Source organism: Protomyctophum parallelum (genome assembly GCF_964188405.1).
Source record: "Protomyctophum parallelum genome assembly, chromosome: 16".
Lineage (NCBI taxonomy): Eukaryota > Metazoa > Chordata > Actinopteri > Myctophiformes > Myctophidae > Protomyctophum > Protomyctophum parallelum.
In genome coordinates, this window is record NC_139711.1 from 34,691,961 (window position 1) to 34,710,583 (window position 18,623).

Sequence of the window (18,623 nt, forward strand, 5' to 3'; positions counted from 1 at the left end):
GTTGCTTTTAATCTCCCACTCCAGAGCACTGGTATGCTCCAGACAGTCCTGTGGTGGACTGTCAACAGCGTGGTCTGCATCAGGCCTAGATCCTGCTTCAGAGCCACGAGGGGGAAGGGAGCTGATAGAATCGTTACCAGTGATGTTGACACCAGCCCCTTAATATATTCAATATATCCCTACAGGCATACAGTAGTGGCAGTCTTGTTTTAGTTTTTTTTAATGCGTCTACCTTTCCTCCCTGGTGCAAGTATGAATTTATTTAGCTTGCACTTCCTCATAAAATACCTAGTAGTATAATAGATGCGCATCGTTTTGGGATAAAGGTTGAGCACTTAATCGAGCAAACGAGTACTTCATAATTATAATTGATCTGTAAATTATACTTTATGATAGTAGATTTGGTATGTGATTAACACCATAAAATAAACAGTAATAGGTAATAAAAGGAACCCAAACAGACAAGTATCTTTACATTTCTTACATAAATTACTGTACCGTTACATTTTACAGTTTATCTACTCAAAACCTTTATAATATCAAACAAAGACACACAGTCATATCTTCTTGAAATTATAAATAGCACTCATGACAACTTTTTACTTGACACATTACTAAATCGATAATTTGATTACTGAAATATAATTTTATAGGAGCATACAGTACATTTTCAATCTCATGTTCAATTGTTCATAAAATTGGTCCACTCATTATAAGATAGCAAAATCATACTTGGCTGCATCTACAGTGGGGGCACAATGATTTGGGTAGCAGACATTTAGACTCCACTTATATGTGGTTTGGTTGGAGGATCTGGATTGGATGTAATTAATTGTATCTCACTCTGCAGCATCAGGTAAATACTCCCCCAAAAAGGTTTAAATCTTATTGCACTAAATGTTAGACATAAAAGATGCTGTTGGAGGTTGCTACCTCGCTCACCTTGTCCACTTGGCTTTCAACTGCCAGAGCAGGAGATTAATATCCGCTGCAAGATAAAAGCTAGTAAATCTTTGGTTGTGGCTGTTTGCTCTACCGGACATTTAGATGGGCAACTAATCTTTGTTAATCGGGCAGGTCAATTAGTGCAACTGGCATGTTTTTGTTTTCTTTCTCTCGTGCATGCCATTCAGCTGGACCGCTGCGCTACTGTTTGGAACTCGAAAGTAGTGCAGTGATGCAAATAGCCTTCATCCTGCATCCTTAAGACTCACTAAATTGAGAAAGGACACAATCATGTCATACTCCGGGGGTCCTGTGATGCAATACTGTACTCGTTGAAGTAGGACTCATAAAATGTCCCTGGGACCCATTTAAAAGACCACCCCTGGGTCTCGGGACCCATTTAAATCACTGACTGTGCTGGTGTGCCAGACTGAAGAGTCCCACTCTGTTAATGTTTTAGTTGTCAACAATAATACAGAGTGATTAAAATGAAGGATATTCTGTTTGATATGTGGAATAGAATCTCGTGGAGGCATAGTGTGAACTGTGTTCGTGGAGGTTTATTTTTGTCGACGTGCTCTGTCTGTGAATCTATCGTCTTCTTTTTCCATTCCTTCTGTCCCTGATGACTCACCCACTACACCCGTCCCTCTTTCCCTGTCCGCACTCTACCACCCCTAATCTCACTTCCATATTTTAACCATTGCTCCCTCCCAGCTCTACGTTTCCCTTCTTCCCTCTTTTTCCATCCTCTCTCCTTTTACCTCTCTCCCGCTAATTAACAACTAGCTTCTCTCTGCCTTAACAAACCCCAAAGGATAGGACAGACATAGCAAGTGAAGGAGAGATGTAAATTAATAAAATATAGGAAGAGAGGTGAGAGAGAAACAGCGAGTGATAGAGATAGACTGATACGAATGAGTGCTAAAAGGCTGAGAGGAAAAATTAAAGAATTTAATGCATGCACGCATGCATGCACGCACGCACGCACGCACGCAAGCATGCACGCACACACACACACACACACACACACACACACACACTTGGATATACTCTCTGCCTGGATGCATTGACTGTGCCATCCTGTTTTTGTTTGTTTGTTTGTTTGTGTTTCTATTATAATGGGACCCACCATTGTGAGAGGAAGTTACACAGTAGATTTCTGTCTGTTCATTCCTTGCATCAACATGTTTTTGTCACCATTCACCAGCTAATCAAACATCATTTGAAATGTGTCAAATCCTCGCTGCCTACCCCACACTCGCTTAGGAAGTTAGGCTATGCAGAATATATCTGTTATTCAAACAACTCTAAATTAGAGTTGTTTAAAATTAAATGACAAATATCAGAACCCGTTTCTCATTGCATGAGAAAGCAATGGAATTACACTCATCTAGGGCCACTGGGTTACAGCTGATAGCAGTCGTTACGGATGAATACATTTGTGTTTAATTGAGCAACAAAATTACAGTTAAACATAAATTACAACACAACAAACAATCAGACTTTATGCACTGAAACACAGCTGACTTAATACGAAATGTTTGCTTTTAAACCGGGGTCAGGGGTCAGGCCCATAAATGCAGTCAATGGGACGGAGCCCGGCACGGGTTCAGACAGAACGTGCACATGCTCAAGTAGGATCATGTAGTGTGCATTCTTTTAGGTCAGATCTAAGCTCTGCTGCAGAGATCATTATGCAAAGTCATGAATTGTGAATAGTCAATACATAAAGACAAAATCAAATACTGTAAGCCACAGCATGAACATCTGTGCATCCAACGAAGATACAGTACAAATTGACATAGACACACACATGAACTTGCACAACTACGTAAATATGTATATGTGCACTTGACTAAAGTAATACATATGCTAAGAACCTGAGGGATCACGCCATGCCTGGTGTTAGGCGGTGAATTAATTAAGGGACATTGGCCCCTCCGCCTCCCTAATTGCCCTCCATTGGCTGTTGGCCTAAAAAAATTATAATTTACACTCCTACGCTCCTATGAGACGAGCCATCTAGAAGAGGGTCTGTGGCAAACCACTGTACCGATCAGCAGCACATTTCTTCTGCAAAGAAATCCCTGAATATCTTTCCACAGTTTTGGGGGAGAAAATGCAACTTTACATAATACGCTTATCAAAAGGCAAAGTTAGAACAAAAATGGACATAAATTCTTCCCATCACTGCTGACTGATAAAACATTGAGTCAGAGAGAGTTCACATACTGTATAAAGCAGCTAGCAGCACAGGAGGATAGTGCCATTAGCAAGCAGTAAGGACCGTCATCCCCAAGCTGCCGTGGACTTTCCAAAACACAAGGAGCCCTACTGTATGTTCTAACTCTTCACATTGTTTGCTTGTTGCTAATAATGGCTTAATTACAAACATAACTGTGTGGAGACTGACATCTCTGTATGCTGCTTTTCTCTAGGGATACAACAATTGATTATTTTGTTAGCGAATATTCTATCGACAATGTTTATGCAGAACTCTATTGTAAGAAAAGGCTAATGTTAGCATTAGATCACGCTAGCTATCTTTCTCGAGAAACGTTTATATTTCAATCGCGATGAAAATGTAGTTTTGGAGAAAATAACCAACTTTATTTGTTAGTTTTAGGTCAACAAATCGACGTGAAATATTCTAATGTGTTATAGTGCACGAAAATAGCAGATGTACAAGCTCACAAGTCGCAACCCTATATGGGTAGGGTATATATATGCATTGTGAACTTTTAGACATTTTAGATATTATATTTTGAAAGAATTTTGAATGAAAAAAAGTCGATTAACGATATTGTTTTATAATTTATTAAATCAATCAGTTTGAATAACTATTGCACCCTACTTTTCTCTCTTGGGAATTACAGTCATTAGTCCTACAACTAGGACTAATGGGCGACTGTGGCTCAGGAGGTAGAGCAGGTCGTCCAATGATCCATGGGTCGGCGGTTCGAATCCCGGCTCCTCCTGTCTACATGTCGAAGTGTCCTTGGACACTGAACCCCAAATTGCTCCCGATGTGCTGGTTGGTACCTTGCATGGCTTCCGCCGCAATCGGTGTATGAATGGGTGAATGTAATGCACAATCTATGTAAAGCGCCTTGGATAAAGGCGCTATATAAATGCACCATTTACCATTTAACCTATTTCAAACCCTCATCCTAACCCTAACCTCCCATGGGGCAGCACACCTAAACCTAACCGTAACCCTCTCCCAACCCGTAACGCTCGTCTTAACGCACCCCTCACCAACCTTATGTCTAACCAATGACTAGTCTAAACTAAGTATGCACCCGTGTAAAAACTGTATGGTGCTGGGCCACAGCACGCATGGCCTGTCGCTGTCCATCGCCGGTGGTGCTGAACCATTCACCAATCAATGCATGCACTAGACGGGCGGCTGTGGCTCAGGAGGTAGAGCAGGTCGTACAATAATCCCTGGGTCGGAGGTTCGAATCCCGGCTCCTCCTATCCACATGTCAAAGTGTCCTTGGGCAAGAAACTGAACCCTACATTGCCTCCAATGAGTTGGTCGGTGTGAGCTTGCCACCATTGGTGTGTGAATGTGGGAAGTGAGGATGCTGGCGTCGACTGTCATCTGTCGCTTCACCTCCCAATGTATGAACCATTGTAAAGCGCTTTGAGCACTTGTGCTACAAAAATGCAATTCATTAAAAAATGCAATTCATTAGTCATGAGGCTGTCCTTGGTTTGTCCATTTTTTGGGTCCTTCAGTACAAGATTTACTTTGCAAGTAAAGACTATTTGTTTGTTTGTTCATGATAAGATATCACAAGGGTCACTCGAGAGTGCTCCGTCGCTTATGTGTATCTGTGCGTCAGAGGTGTGGCAACTTACACTGTACATACTGTAGTTGTTCTAGTTATTTTTGCCAGATGCTCCCAAAGCCGCTGAACAACATGTTGATCTACCTCTAGTGTCCGTAGTAGAGACTTTTTCATCATTGGTTGCCTCTAAGCCAATGGGAGACTTACCCATAAAACCCATAGTCTGAACGGCATAAAACCCATACTCTGAATGCTGCAACGTGAAGCCGCATCGGCTACAACGTGATGCCATATTGACTGCATACTCTGAACGCCGCAATGTGAAGCTGTGAGCGGAGTCAGAGGCTGAGGCACACAAACTAATTATAGCTGTTCATAAACGAGAGATTTCTGCAGCTGGCAATTATGACTGAGTAATTTTAGTTTATATAATCTTTCATTAGTATATTTTTCCACATCCATGTGTTTTGGAGTGCAGCATTCGTACGCGTTCTTTTGAACTAAATTCAGGGAATCGGTGTTCTAACAGACTACTGGAGGTGTTGCCAAACAGAGGTTTATACACATTGCCCGAGGGCAGCGATTAACCTAATAGGGATAAACCACAGTTGGCCGTAACATGCATGGGACAGACGTGCCAGGCATGTCCTGAAAGCAAACTTATCAGGAGGAGACAACATACGGTAGGACCCCGACAACACAAAGACCTAGCTTCGCCTTTGTAGTGAAGCACAGAGCAACTTAAGTTTGGTTCAGCAAGAGAGTATATTTTTCCACATCCATGTGTTTTGGAGTGCAGCATTCGTACGCGTTTGTCTTTTGAACTAAATTCAGGGAATCGGTGTTCTAACAGACTACTGGAGGTGTTGCCAAACAGAGGTTTATACACATTACTTTGGGACTCTATATTATTATATACCATTATTAATAATTACTATTAATAATAATTATTCATTATTATAATACATACTTTGTATGTGGAGCAATGTTTTTGGTGCACCTTCTGTGGTGATTTTTATTTGTGCCCCTCCTATTTAGTTGCTCTGGCCCTGAGCCTAGATCAGTCCAACATTAGAGCTGTGCGCAGTTTTGCAAGGGCAGCTGCCCGAGGGCAGCGATTAACCTAATAGGGATAAACCACAGTTGGCCGTAACATGCATAGGACAGACGTGCCAGGCATGTCCTGAAAGCAAACTTATCAGGAGGTGACAACATACGGTAGGACCCTGACAACACAAAGACCTAGCTTCGCCTTTGTAGTGAAGCACAGAGCAACTTAAGTTTGGTTCAGCAAGAGAGAAACGATGGGCATAGAAAACAGGCAGATTTTCTCCTATGAAGGCAATCGGGGAGGTGCTAACAGGCACTGGTTGGCTCTTACAGTATGTGTGCACATATGCCTGGGTTGTGCATTTTTCTGTCAGAAAGCAAAGAAATCCAATTGAAGTTGACTGTGTCATCGAACTATGGTGTGTGTGTGTGTGTGTGTGTGTGTGTGTGTGTGTGTGTTCCTCGCAGTCCTTTGGGTGTCGGCAGTTGCTTCACTACAGACACTTCAGAGCAAGCACAGATCTGGTCTTTCAACACCCAAAGGAACCTTTGGGAACGTGCACGCACACACACGCACGCACACCAGACATCACCATGGAGACTGAGAAGTTAGCATATACACACATATGTTAACACAGTACACATTTGTTCGCTGAAGACAGACACAGGCAAACATGGCTACACAAAAACACACACACACACACACACACACACACACACACACACACACACACACACACACACACACACACACACACACACACACACACACACACACACACACACACACACACACACACACACACACACGCACACAATATTTAGGCCTTTAGCAGATGCTCTTATCGAGTGTGTGAAAAACAAGTGTGAAATCAGAGTAAAAATAGCAAAGAAAGTGTAAATAGCAAAGAAACTAGGATACCAGATTAACCCATTTAGACCGAGAACCTCTATACAGTACCTAGCAACCCAGGAACCCCTTGTGAAATCCATGATCACGGTCGAAAACTGATGATGATTTGCTGTTTTTGTTGCTACAGGATGTACAGCATAATAGCAACATATATTTTTTGTCATTTTTGAATAAATATTTGAAGTTTTTTCAGAAGTCAGGGGCGGCTGCTGGCCTAACAGTCCAGGCATATGCCACATAGGCTCTGACCTGACCCTGACAGCGCGGCGCATGTTCGAGTCCCGTTCATGACGACCTTTGCTGCATGTCTCTCCCCCTCCTTCTATCCTATCCATCTTCACTTCTAAGTATCAATAATGGCAGAAAAGCCTAAATCAAATCTTAAAAGAAATAAAATAGCGTAGGTCAGGATTTAGAAGTCACCTGTACAATGTAAAGAAGGAAAAATAGTTTTAAATACGGTGCTGGACCCAAAACATTATCAAATGAAGAAAAGAATGGCTTTCTCAAGTGAGAAAGCCCAGAGGGGCGGAACGTTGTTGTTTTATAGGTTGAAATAAAGACGGGAGCAGAATTATATTGTGTGGGACATACCATTCTTTTCTTCATTTGCCACCTGTACACTGTCTCCTCCTCCTCAAAAGGAAGCAGACACTCCAAATTCTGAACACTGACGAAGGCTATATAGTCAAAACGTTTTCCCTTCATTATAAAGACCTGTACAAGAAATAAAATGTTCACTCACTGTTGTCATAAGACTTAAACAAATCTGGAAATCAAATCAATACAGCACCAAAACAAAACTCCGGATCTACCAAAGCTGCGTACTATCAACACTGTTATACGGTGCAGAATGCTGGAAAACGACATCCATAAATGATCCACTTTCCATACATCATGCCTGCACAAATTTCTGTGTATATTCTGGCCCAAGACCAAACAATAACCTCCTCAATATCACCCAACAAGACAACATGAACAGTATAATCGCTGAACGTACAGTAGGTGGACCATGTCCTCAGAATGGACATCGACGTGATCCCAAGAGTGGCATTACACTGAACCCCAGAAGGAAAGAGAAAGAAAGGCAGGCCTAAAATGACATGGCGTAGGACGATAGAGAAGGAGCTCCAGCAACACCATCAGAGCTGGGGGACCATAGAGAAGATGGCCAAAGACAGATGCAAGTGGAGAAACCTTGTTGCTGCCCAATGCGCCAGCCGGTGTAATGGGGATAAGTAAAGTAAGTCATTGTTGTCATCCCAGTACTTTTTGTAATGTTATTGGTCTAAGAGGATATCATACCAGTGGAGTCAGAGCGTGTTGGTAACAAAACGTTTATTTAAATGTCAAACCAGCATCATTCTAAAAAAATTGCAAGGTCAAGGTCTTTTCACGTTATTTAGAGGACTGGATTTGTGATTCAAATTTGGGTCTGATCAGATGCTGCGTGCAGCATCTTTAGCATTTAAAAAAAAATCTGATACATCTTGAGATACAGAGATAATGTGTACCATTTTGCGTGAGATTTGGACAAAATCTGTCAAGGCAGAGGTCGCGTGCACGCATCCGGCAGACTGCTGGGCAAGCTCTGGTGCTTTGGCATGGTGGTTCAGATAGAACAAATGGAATTAATTATGTACTGGCCATATATGAAGCGTGTGTTGAGAGTGCAGGGTTTGATGAGGGCCCAGATACGGCCGGGCTTACATTTTTGGGCCTGTTGAGAACTCTAGTTTTTGCCGGCTGCTGGGCACGGCTGCACTAATAACTTTGGGGCAGGCCCAGTTTGTATGGACAGGTATCAATCAAAAGGGAGACATCGAAGAGGATCTAATGGTTTGAGGTCAGATGTAGACTCAGAGTTGCTGGCCGGCTCCATATATGTCAAATCTAGGTGATGATCTAGGTGTCTTCTCCATGTATGGCTATCCAGACGTGTCACGAGGCGTGACGGACTGATGGCCATATACCTGTATGGTGGCATGACGGATCGACGGTCGGACTGACATTTGGTTTTGCAGGTTTTCATAGTAACCAACATACTACCGTATATCTGCATAGTAAACTAATCTATCTGTGGCAAGAAGGGATGCAAGGAGTGTTAGGGGATGTCGCTTTCTCATACACAAGTACCAACCTGCCAAGTAGTGTGTGTGTGTGTGTGTGTGTGTGTGTGTGTGTGTGTGTGTGTGCATGATTTTTAGTGGGTGTGGGTGGAGCATTAGTGGTACAGATTTATTACAAGTATCGATTAGCCATGAACTTCCAACACCCCCCCCCACACACACACACACACACACACAAAGCAAAGTACTGAGTCAACAATACACTGAAAAATGACTGTTTATTTCCACAGCACTCCACACCCATAAATTATGAACCATCGAGTTTGCGCCTGCACTCAGACACGCACGCACACACACACACACGCACACACACACCTCTAACACCTGCCAAAACAAAGACATACCTGTTATCAAGTCATACACACAGATGCAGGTTTTACGCACACGCACACACACACGCACGCACGCACACACACACACACACACACTGCACACTGCACACACACACAGACGACAGTATAATGAAGTGGCAACGTACCTCCTCCTCCTCCCAGCAAGCTGTTGTTGGCTGAAAGAAAAGAAAGAAGTCGACAGTTAAATATACTATAAATGTGCACAGACTTTCCTTTAATCCATCATGATTCATGCCTAATGTAAACATGTGAAAGTGATCCGTGTTAAACTCAATGTTAAGCTCTGTAACGTTTGGGGTTTTTTTGTTGAAGAAATGTCGCTTTCATTCTTTCATTACATGTTGTAGGATAACAAAAGACAAGCGCCTCCTGTCCGGTGCCCATAAAGTCACTGTCACTGGTTGTTTAGAGGCAAGACAGCACTGGATTGAGCTACAAGGTCTCATCTTGACCCTTCACCCCTCTGTTAAACCTAACATGACCTAAAATTACCCCTCCACACAAGAGTGACTTATGGATGAACATAACAAACCGTGTGTGTGTGTGTGTGTGTGTGTGTGTGTGTGTGTGTGTGTGTGTGTGTGTGTGTGTGCGTCCTCATTTACGCAGTCTACAAATGAATATACTGACTGGAACACCTTGCACTTTCGAATACTACAGTAGTTCTTCACGTCTCTTGCCACATTTTGGGAAAACAAAATCCGTATGTCCTGCATGTTCCTTATAAATGGTGTGTCAATATTTTTTGTTTAGTGCAGTTTAATATTATGGAGGATACAAGTACAGTCAATAAAAAAGGACACTGCGCAGCCAGGAAAGGAAGTATATTGCATTAACTGCAGGAAAAAAAGAAAGAATTAGTCAAATCTTAACTTGAGGCTTGTACAAATCTAATACTACAAGATGAGGGGTAGCTTTTTCCAAAATAGCGTAATCTGAATGTTAGCCATGCTCGCATATTCAGCTATTCTACAGTAGCCTGAGGCCCTTTAAAACTATTTTAGCAACTCTGAGCCAGTGGGGTCGATTTAGGACTTCTATGTTACTTACTTCTATATTACTAATCTAATTACAGTATTATGATCTGGGGGCGTGTAGTATGTCATATTGCAATTTTGGGCATGTTAAGAAGCGCTTTTGACACCCCGCGGAGTTCGCAAAACGGCCTTGAATTAGTCATGGGTGTGTTTAAGGCGTGTTTGAGACGTACCCAATCAACATGTCCGTACTATTCTCTTTACCAGTCAGCTGATGTCACATACGGAATGCGCACTTTGGGGGTCGTGGTATGACATTTCTTCAGGCTGGCACCATAGAAGACATGACATGCCTTTGTCACATTTGGGTTAATTATTCCTATTGCACTGCATGCTGTCACCTTTATGCCTCAAAAGAACAGACCCACCTTTCAGATCGGAATGGAATTGCGAGTAGATATAGCAGCATATTGGCAAATTGCCAATCCATGCGTAATTAATTAATTCGATAACGATAGAACCATGTACCATACAGCGAATGAAAGCAAGATTCATAAGGAATATGGAGATTTTTACATTTAATAAAACGGTTGAGAAATGAGAGAACCATGAGTGTTTATAGGCTAATATCAACGTTTTTTTATGAAAGACCAAACGGGCTGTGAACTTGAAGAGCTCAATCACCATCCCGACACGGAAGAAATATAGCCTAGTGCATGCATGTATATGCACTGCATTGCACTTGCACACACTAGCCTACACACGCTCTTTATTTGTTTCTATTGAAAAACACCAGTAAAATAACGTTTATTATATTTTATTTCATTCAAGTCACGACGAAGGAATGAGTTGAATGCGTGCTGCGTAATGCTGTGGCCCCGATGGTATGGTCTTCGCTGAGTTCGCTCGTAGCATTTTATTGAAGAAGACTTGAATCGGGTGTGATACAGCATATGAAAGCACATTTCCCACGGATTATGGAGATGTTTTTATTTATTTTTAAGGTTGAGAAATGAAAGAATTATGGCCGTTTCTAATCTCAACATTTTTTTTTTAAAGACGCAAAACCGCCATGTCTCATAGAAACAAGTAAATAGGTCTATAAAAATAAGCGCATATAACAGGGGTCTGTAACCTATTTTAAATGAAGTGCCATGTTTTTATTTTCTAAATAGTGAGTCTGCCATATCCAGATTAATTTGAATGACACCACATTAAAATAAAAAAACATATTTTGATTGTCCACAAATATAAAGTTCTTCCTTCTTTTTAAATATGTTCTTGCACATTGTTATAATGATCATTATATATCCCCCTGCAGTCAGAGTTCATAGTTTTAATGAATGAATGTGATGCATTGTGAGCTGGTATAGATCTGCTATTTTCAAAAGTAATCTTTTTATTTAATTTTTGGATTAGCTGTCCTTAGTTGGGCAAATGCATTCATCTGGGGATCCTTGACATGGGAATGTGCTGTGTGACGATCACTGGTTTAAACAACATTAGGAGAAAAGCCCAAATAACCACTTTAGAAACAAGAAAAGCAACCACACAAAGCAACTTTACAGAAAAATAAGCCGCTTATAATAAACAGACATGGCAACACTCTACCAGCCTTCCAGAGCCGCTCAAGTGTCAAATCAAACAGTGCTTTTTGCGTTTATGAGGTGGTCAGACCCACGTCTAATCGTTATGCGCTGAGTGTCTTTAGGTCAAGGGGCTTAATAGCAAATTGCGCAAAGCGAGAATAATTAACATATGGACACTCCCACAATGCTAAAATATTCAGGGACGCGGTATGCCAAATGTGTGTGCGTTCAACACGGGCCGAGTGCGTTCAACACGGGCCGATATGCCTTTCATAATACGAATGTGCGCAGAGCGAGGCCAATTTATGTATCACGACCTGGTAAACTGCACCTTCAAAATCGACCTGAGTAAGTTCTAACTAATAAGTCACAAGCATCGTATTTCCCAATTGTTTCTTCGCTTATGGATCGAATTTGGGATGCTGTGATCATGTTAGGGAAGTGAGAAAGCACATTATCTCTATGCAATGGACAGTTACAAAGATAAGTTAGAAAACACAGTGGCTGTACTCCCCATTTGTTGTATTTTTGTCTAAGAAACCATGCACTGTGATAGAATATTAGTCCAGGGGTTCCAGCGGCAGCCCCCAAATAGTAATAATAATAATAATACTAATAATAATAATGATGATCTACAAGTATCTTCAGAATTTTCCTACATGCACTCTTTAAGCTAGCTATCATCTTACTATTATTCTCCAATGACCAAAAAAATTATAAAATATCAATTTGGCCCGTTTATTGTAAAGTTCAACAGAAGTGACAACAATGAAGTGGTTTTTATGGTATAGAAATACAGCTCATTTGGATGTGAAGTCACAAACAAAAATGTGATTACAGTAAACTAATTTATTTTAATTTGATCAGCTGCACAGATTAGAGTCACGTTTCTAGCTTTAGTAAATACTCTTTCTCGTTCAACCGACACTGTTTGAGCTGCCCTCGGCCACGGTAATATCACGTGAGCTCTTAAATTATGATTATTCCCCTTTAAAGCATAAAAAATGCATGAAGGGGGACTGATGACTCCCGACCAGAAATCATTGTGCATGGAACATTAGAGTGATTCTACCGTCATCACCGGAGCTCAGCAAAAACCCTTCTAACTTGCAGGGTTGATGTTCCATCACAGATGCCTTTCTACTTTCCAACAGGCACAGTTCTCATGACACATTTTGTATACATAAGAGACAATGACATCTACTGTATTAGAGTATCAACAATAATACCACATATTTAAACCAAGACTAGTAACACTACTGCCACAGTACTCAACAACAACAACTACTCAACAGCAAGAGCTCAAGTGTTAATTGAACATTGAACTCTGAGACAGAGGCTGTGTGAGAGAGAAAGAAACAGAGACAGACAGATAAGAGTTCAATGTAACACTGAGGATTTAGCTGTGTACTGTGAAAGATTAATTGGAGCAACATTTTACTTGCACGATGTCCAAAGACAAGTGAAATAGAGTGAAGTGATCTGTATGCCCTCTGCTTTTGCATCAAGTGTTATTATTTGTAATAGTGCCTAATTGTACTGTGTGAGTGATAAATACATAAAGCTCTCTTCGTTCTTGACAAGGGAAGGATGTTGTCACAGTACCAACTGTTTCACTCCATTTCTCCAGTGAACTAATCGGATACCTCGCTACAGTATGTTCATAGCTATTGGCCACTCTCCAAACGTAGCAGCGGGTGCTTAAGTACAATTATGTCAGATAGGATAATGTGATAAACTTATTTACAGTTGACTGCCTTTTAACTCATCTAAAGCAATTCATTTTCTGCCTCTGTACATTAAGTTGCACCAAAATTAAATTTAACTTCCTATGTGCTTCGATGCAGTGACCCCCCCCCCCCTTTTTTTAATCCACAAAAGTATTCCTATTTTAACTAATCTTTATTCATAGGATTATACAATTAACATTGTCTAAAGTCCTATTCGTATGGGATTACCGGTAGTATTTTGTAGGGACCCCAGGTAATTTAGAAATTACTCCGACATCTGGATAAGCGACATCCAGATGTTTTACTCGATATTACGGACATCACCCATTATCCTCAAAACAGAAAGGGCCATTCATTTGTACACAGAGTTAGCGTGTACATTAACAGTAAGCCTATTTATTTAATATTAAAGTATTTATTCACTCCGACTGAAATTTTGATCGAGAGTACTTCAAAATTGTACTTACTGTAAGTGCAGCACTGTAAGTGCAGCACACGTGAGAGAGACCCTGAACCCTGTTCGGGACACAAAGGCATCAAAGCCACCAACATGCACATGTGCATCCACGAATACGCACGTGCAGAGACATGGGCACAACCTCAAACACTGTGTGTGTGTGTGTGTGTGTGTGTGTGTGTGTGTCACTCCTCTGTGAGGCCTCATGTTTCACACACACACACACACACACACACACACACACACATCACACACACACACACACACACACATCACACACACACACACACACACACACACACACACACACACACACACACACACACACACACACACACACACACACACACACACACACACACACACACACACACACACACACACACACACACACACACACACACACACACACACACACACTTGTGAGCAGTCAAGCATACACACACATACAAATTTAGACGGGCAAAGAGTCAATGTTATAGGGTAACTATGGCAACTCCAAAGCCCAAAGGTTTGTTACTGAAACCTAGTTAATTAGAGTGAGAGAGCAAGAGCGAGTGGGAGAGAGATATTGAGAGAGACAGTAATGTCAATACTCAAGGGGAAGCATTTCACCATCTGCTTAAACCCTGATGCGCCCTCTACCCTGATGAGGATACACGCGTGTGCATGAGCGTTATGTGTGTGTGTGTGTGTGTACATGCCTCTCGTTCGCCCAACAGTTGTTGCATGTTAATACAAAGACGTGCACAAATATACTTTCTCCTGTGGCGCTGTAAGCACTGAGGCTAACGGTTTCTAGTTTTTCATTGGCATTACGTGACTAATTGGAATATTTAATACTGAGAGGCTGAATAGTAGGATGGTAGCATCTGTTGCCGAAATGCATCCAATTACCAGGAGGTGGTGGGGGGCACGTTGCACAACTAAAGACAGGGTGGCGTTAGAGAGAGAGAGAGAGAGAGAGAGAGAGAGAGAGAGAGGGAGGGGGGAGGTACTGGTATAGAAAAGGAAAGATGATAGAGGGCAGAAATACAGTTATTGTAAGCCTGATTTATATATATACTGTATATAGAGTTGCACACCATGCAGTATCACACATCGAAAATATCTGATGTGCAAGCTCATGGCGTGTTGCACCGCGCCACGGTTCCGCTCGCTGTGCACCACCGCCACGCAACTAGGTATGAATCAGGCGTTAAAGTGTCACAGGAGGAGACGAGGGCATGGGAGCATTGGGGACAGAGAGGAAGGGGAGGGTGCAAGAAAGGTGACTGAGCAAATGAGTATTGAGTAATGGGGAGGGGGGTCAGAAAGAGTGAGATTGAGACTGAGAGAGAGAGAGAGAGCGAGAGAGAGAGAGGTAAGGAGGGGGCAAGTGATAGAGAGGGATGACAGAGTGAGAAGAAGATTGAAAGAGAGATGAGGGTGGAGAAGAAAGACGCAGGACTAAATTTTGGGGGATCATAACGCGACAAGATGGAGGACACCTTCTGTTGTTCCTGGGGAGGTAAGTGGGTAATCACACTGATTGCAGACAGAGAGGGAGGAAGGAAGGAAGGAATGGGCAGAGGAAGCGAGAAGGGCTGAGGGATGGAGGGACTGACTCAAGAGCGAACGAGAGGAGCAGAACTGGAGACAGCTGAAGGAGATGAGTGATGAATTTCTAGCGATAGAAGGACATAGAGGGAGAGAAAGAGAGAGAGAGAAGGGGAGAGAGAGAGAGGTGGGGGAACTTAACCAGTGTTTGATTTGCTGTAGAGGCTGGTACTCCGAGTGTAACCACCTGTGCGTGTGTGCGTGCGTGCACGTGCGTGCGTGCGTGTTCGGATTTGTGTGAGTGTTTGTGTGACTGCACACATGTACTTTATGGTTAGCGCATATACTACAAAGGGGACTTTGAAGTCAGGCATAATGATGTTGATGATGATGGCGCTATGAAAATTAGTTCCACACGCTGGCTAAAATCTCCATTAAATCAGCTCATCTGTAAACAGGTCTGTTCCAATTTTACCACTCCCCTCGTTCTTTCTCTGCGGCCCTCCATCTTATTTTTCTCTCTGCGCTCCTCTCCCTCGCTCCCTGATTCCCAAGGCCCCAGTGCAACCTGTTTGTGTATTCCTCCCTCCCTCTCCCTCCCTCCATCTCTCTTCTATCCACTTGTCCTAACCACCGTTATACCTCTTTGAGTCATTTAATCTCTAGCCATCATTTAGTTTGCCCACTTGAGCACGCCAGTCAATTTGCACACGTCCTTATGGGGGGGAAAGAAAGGACAGACCCATACGGATGCCCCCCGGGGAGGATAACGGCATACGTATAGAACTGAAGTCTGATCTGGAACTCTATGTTGAGAAATAGGCCTATTTAACACCACAGATAGTCTTGGGGTCAAATTGGAACAACTTCGGTGGAGAAAAATGAAAAAATATCATTTTTGGATTAAAGGTTTTATTGTATTACACACTGATGTTTGGTTGCAGTAAGGCACAGGACTGGACTGAATAAGGCAGCAACAGTGGTGGAAAAAAAGTATACTCAATTGTTTTACTTAAGTAAAAGCATCAATACTGCAATGTAGAGTAAGTAAAAGTCCGGAATTCAAAATGTACTTGAGTAAAAGCACAAACGTTTTGGCATCAAAATGTACATAAAATACAAAAAGTAGAAAGTACTCATGCAGAATGTCCCATTTTCAGTTTTCAAACTTGAAAATAATAGCTCTGCAAGTTGTAGATCGGCTATTTTCAAATGGACGAAATGTATAACGGGTTGAAGTGTTACTGTATCTGAATACTGAATCAAAGTAACTAACTAAAGCCTTCAAATAAATGTAGTAATGAGTACAATATTTGTAGAAGTAAAAGTATTGGAAATTGGAAATACTCAAGTAAAGTACAAATACCAAAAAGATGTACTTAGTTACTTCCACCACTGGGCAGCACAACATGATTGAACGCAGGGTCTCTCCACTCGATGCGCTCAAAGCACATGATGACATTTGTAATGTCAAGTACTGCTGCCTGAATCAAGAGCCACAACTTCTGTAGACACTCAATCTCTTAATTAATTTGCAATCGTTTTGTGCTTTAGTGTAGACGTGATTAAAATGCATATAATAGACCCGTACTTAACCTTGGGGTTGTTGTTGTGATTTCAATGAACCACAAGGGCATGAGTGAAAGTATATACAGGAGGAGAAGACTGAAGTGCTGAACCATCCACTTCTAACAGATTTCTTTTTTTAGGTGACTGCATCTATGACATTAATATTCAACAAAAGACCCAATGGAAACGTAACACGTATTTGACCTCGCATTGTGATTGGCTGAGAGGCATTATAATAAATGCCAATTTGTCCTTATTATTTACCCTATCAGACAGTGTCAGTAACCTAGCAACAGCCTCCACCAGCTGAAGTAGCAAAGTCTTTTGGGGGTTTTGTTTATTCCACTTTCAAAGATAAATTACTGCAATAATACAGTTACTTGAGGTCTTCATATGGACTGGTGTGGGATCTACGGCATTCTGTCCTGGTGCCCGCGACACCACCAGATATTACCAGCCACCAGTGGCAATACTGTATCTCATTGCATAGCACCATCTCATGTATTATTGCTTAATTTGAGGTTTTGGACTTCTTTGAAGCCACTGTACATGTGTCAAAAATGGTTTCAATTGAATACGATGGCAGCACTGACTAAATGGTCCCCTGCTTGGAACACTCAGGAGGACCAATCTCAGGAACAATAATTCAATCACATTTTAGCTGACATTTTGACTGAGGATGACAGTTAGTCATTCAGTCTCAGTTATTATCCTTGATCAAGCTCTGGGCCACTTCTCTCTGTGTGATGCAATTAGGCAGCCTGTTCAGCATAATGTTCTTATATCCATTTCCACCAGTGGCGTAACTTCGTTACGGCGGGCCCTAGTGCAGACTTTTATGATGGCTCCGCCTACTCCCCAACCCCCCAGTACAAGCAAGTTACTACAGTAGTTATGACACACACACACACACACACACACACACACACACACACACACACACACACACACACACACACACACACACACACACACACACACACACACACACACACACACACACACACACACACACACACACACAGTGTTTTTACCAACATTGTGTCGGCTTTTACAGTAGAACTCGAACAAGTTCGTTGAGATTCCAGGTCAAAGAGGAAAGCTTTCAGATTTCAGCACCATAGACAGAGCTCTGGCGAGGCAGTCAGTCAAATCAACAGTTCAATCGAACAACCAACCAACTAGCTACTGTAGCTATAGAGGAATGTTTAAATAACTGCTGTTATTGGGAAGAAGAAGAAGAAGAAGAAGAAGAAGAAGTGTGTTATAGAAGTGTGAACTGTGGTCTCCAAATAGTCAACATGGCTCACAGCATACGAGCCACAATCCAATTTTGCAAAGTAGCAAAATCCAGCTGTGTTGCAGATTAATGCTATAGCTTTTGTGGATGTATGATTAAACACTTTGGAAATACGCATCATGATTGGTCAGCCTCCAAATGTGCACACAGCTGCCGATCTAGACCTTTTGATGTTCAGATTTAGCCATGTCATTGCATATCAAATCAAATAAAAATAATAAAATATATATATGTAATTGAATTATGTATGTATAGTAGCCTATTTAGAGTAC

General features: G+C 41.8%; 2 protein-coding genes across 7 annotated transcripts in view; one reads left to right on the top strand and one right to left on the bottom strand.

Moving 5' to 3' along the window:
• The window catches only part of macrod1 (mono-ADP ribosylhydrolase 1), a 133,414-nt gene that overhangs the window by 46,859 nt on the left and 67,932 nt on the right, over positions 1–18,623 (bottom strand). For all 6 annotated transcript variants that reach the window (XR_014570521.1, XR_014570522.1, XM_083786514.1 and 3 more), the window contains exon 4: positions 9,316–9,345. Coding sequence is in view for 4 of the 6 variants with exons in the window: in XM_083786514.1 (XP_083642640.1) it covers positions 9,316–9,345 (30 nt within the window). In the remaining 2 variants the exon portion in view is untranslated. The remainder of the gene's footprint in view (positions 1–9,315; positions 9,346–18,623) is intronic.
• Positions 15,284–18,623, top strand: part of fermt3b (FERM domain containing kindlin 3b) — an 83,927-nt gene continuing 80,587 nt past the window's right edge. The window contains exon 1 of the mRNA XM_083786508.1: positions 15,284–15,306. The gene's annotated coding sequence lies outside the window, so the exon portion shown is untranslated. The remainder of the gene's footprint in view (positions 15,307–18,623) is intronic.